The sequence below is a fragment of the Histoplasma capsulatum genome, genomic scaffold (assembly GCF_000149585.1).
Source record: "Histoplasma capsulatum NAm1 scaffold_8 genomic scaffold, whole genome shotgun sequence".
NCBI lineage: Eukaryota > Fungi > Ascomycota > Eurotiomycetes > Onygenales > Ajellomycetaceae > Histoplasma > Histoplasma mississippiense.
Window position 1 is genome coordinate 609,479 of NW_001813975.1, and position 1,722 is coordinate 611,200.

The following is a 1,722-nucleotide window of genomic DNA, read 5'->3' on the forward strand; positions in this document are numbered from 1 at the left end:
GAGAAAATGGGAAAATCCAATCCCAATTCCCCACCAAATGGTCTAAATGTCCAACCTCGCCCATGCATTTATTTAATCCATACAACTCCCAAGAAAGTCAAATGAAACAATGAAACGGAAAATGTTAAGCCAACCATTACGAGGAAGCGACATGTATGTACAAGAAGGTAAAAAAAAAACAAGGTGAGGGATATCCCTGGCTTGCAATCACCTTGAATAAAAGCAACAAACAAAAGACAGGGTGAAAACAACAACACTTCAACATCTTAGAAAAATGTGGGATATATGCATCATCCTGAACCGGAGGCTTTCTTCGATTCGTCAGTTTTGTTCCCGTCGTCAGCGTTATTGGATTTTTCAGTGGAATTGCTTCCGCCACCACTGCCACTGCCGTGCTGATTCATGAGTTTGTGCCACGCTGATTTGAGGAAGCCTTCGTTTTTGTGTGAGTAGCCGCTGAATGTGCTGCCACTGTCTTTGTTTGTTGTTGATGAGTCGGGGGAAGAGGACCTAAAGAAAGAAAAGAATATACGTGGTCAACTCTCCGCCCATCACGACATCTTACACCTGACGGGCTTTCTACTCACTTGTCGTTTGTGTGGATGTTCATTGTCCGACGAGCAGTCTTGTCGCCCATCTCGTCAGCAAGTACCTCCAGGATCGTTCGCTGATTGGCATTCAGGTATTTCGGCATGGCAACTTTGAATTCAACCTTGAGGTCACCCTGTTGGCCGCGGCGGCCTTCAAGCTTCCGCATCCCCATCCCTGACAGGGTGATTTTATCCCCAGTACCAGTTCCTGTGGCCACTTTGACCTTGACTTCTCCATCTAGTGTTGGTACCGTGACTTCACCACCCAGTAGTGCAGTGGTGAGAGGAATCTGTGCCGTGTATAGCACATCGGAACCGGCTCTGCTGAAGCGCGAATCAGGGGCGACTTTGATGTAGACATACAAATCGCCACGCTGCGTTCGAGTACCGGGTTCTACTGTGGGCATGTCTCCCTCACCTGGGACCCGCAGTCGCATGCCATCCTCCACACCCCCCGGGATGTTGACATGCACTGTTTTGCGTTCCCGGACTACACCATCGCCGCCACAACTATTGCATTCCGAGCCTCTCGGAATCGACACACCAGCGCCTCCGCACGAGGCGCAGGTACTAGCCATCTGGAATCCTCCCTGAATAAAATGAACCTGTGATCCTGTGCCACCGCAAGTTTTGCACTGTGCTCGCTTCCTACCCGGTTTCGTCCCTTCACCATTGCACGTTTTGCATTGAACAAGAGGAGTGATATGAATCTCCTTCGTCGTCCCCTTGGCAGCATCCATGAAAGAGATGTTCGTCTGTACCTCGATATCATCTCCTTCGACTACTGAGGATCGGAATGGCCCTCCCGAACGACCCCGCCTGCCTGCACCTCCTGTAAAAGCACCAAATAGATCCTCAAAATTTATATCCGCAGAGAATCCCCCGCCAGGGAACTCCCCGCCAAACCCGTGGAATCCACCTGCGGTTGCTCCAGAGAATGGACCACCGGCACCAGTGCCGGCTCTGGGATTGAACTCGCCGTTCTGATCAAATGCTGCAGAGCCAAACCGGGTCATAGGCTTGTCTTTTTTCCGAATCCGAAAGTAGCTCGTACGCAGACTGTGCTTCCGCAAACTTTTTCTTTTGCATTGGCATCCTTGTTCGTGTCGGGGTGATATTTTTTGGCGAGTCC

The 1,722-nt window shown here is 50.3% G+C and overlaps 1 protein-coding gene across 1 annotated transcript in view; it reads right to left on the minus strand.

The window, feature by feature from the left end:
- Positions 1–290: 290 nt before the first annotated feature.
- HCAG_07169 (conserved hypothetical protein) overlaps positions 291–1,722 on the minus strand; it is a gene marked incomplete at both ends in the record, with an annotated part of 1,687 nt that continues 255 nt past the window's right edge. The window contains 2 exons of the mRNA XM_001537697.1: positions 291–510; positions 588–1,584. Of these exons, the coding sequence (XP_001537747.1) occupies positions 291–510; positions 588–1,584 (1,217 nt within the window). The remainder of the gene's footprint in view (positions 511–587; positions 1,585–1,722) is intronic.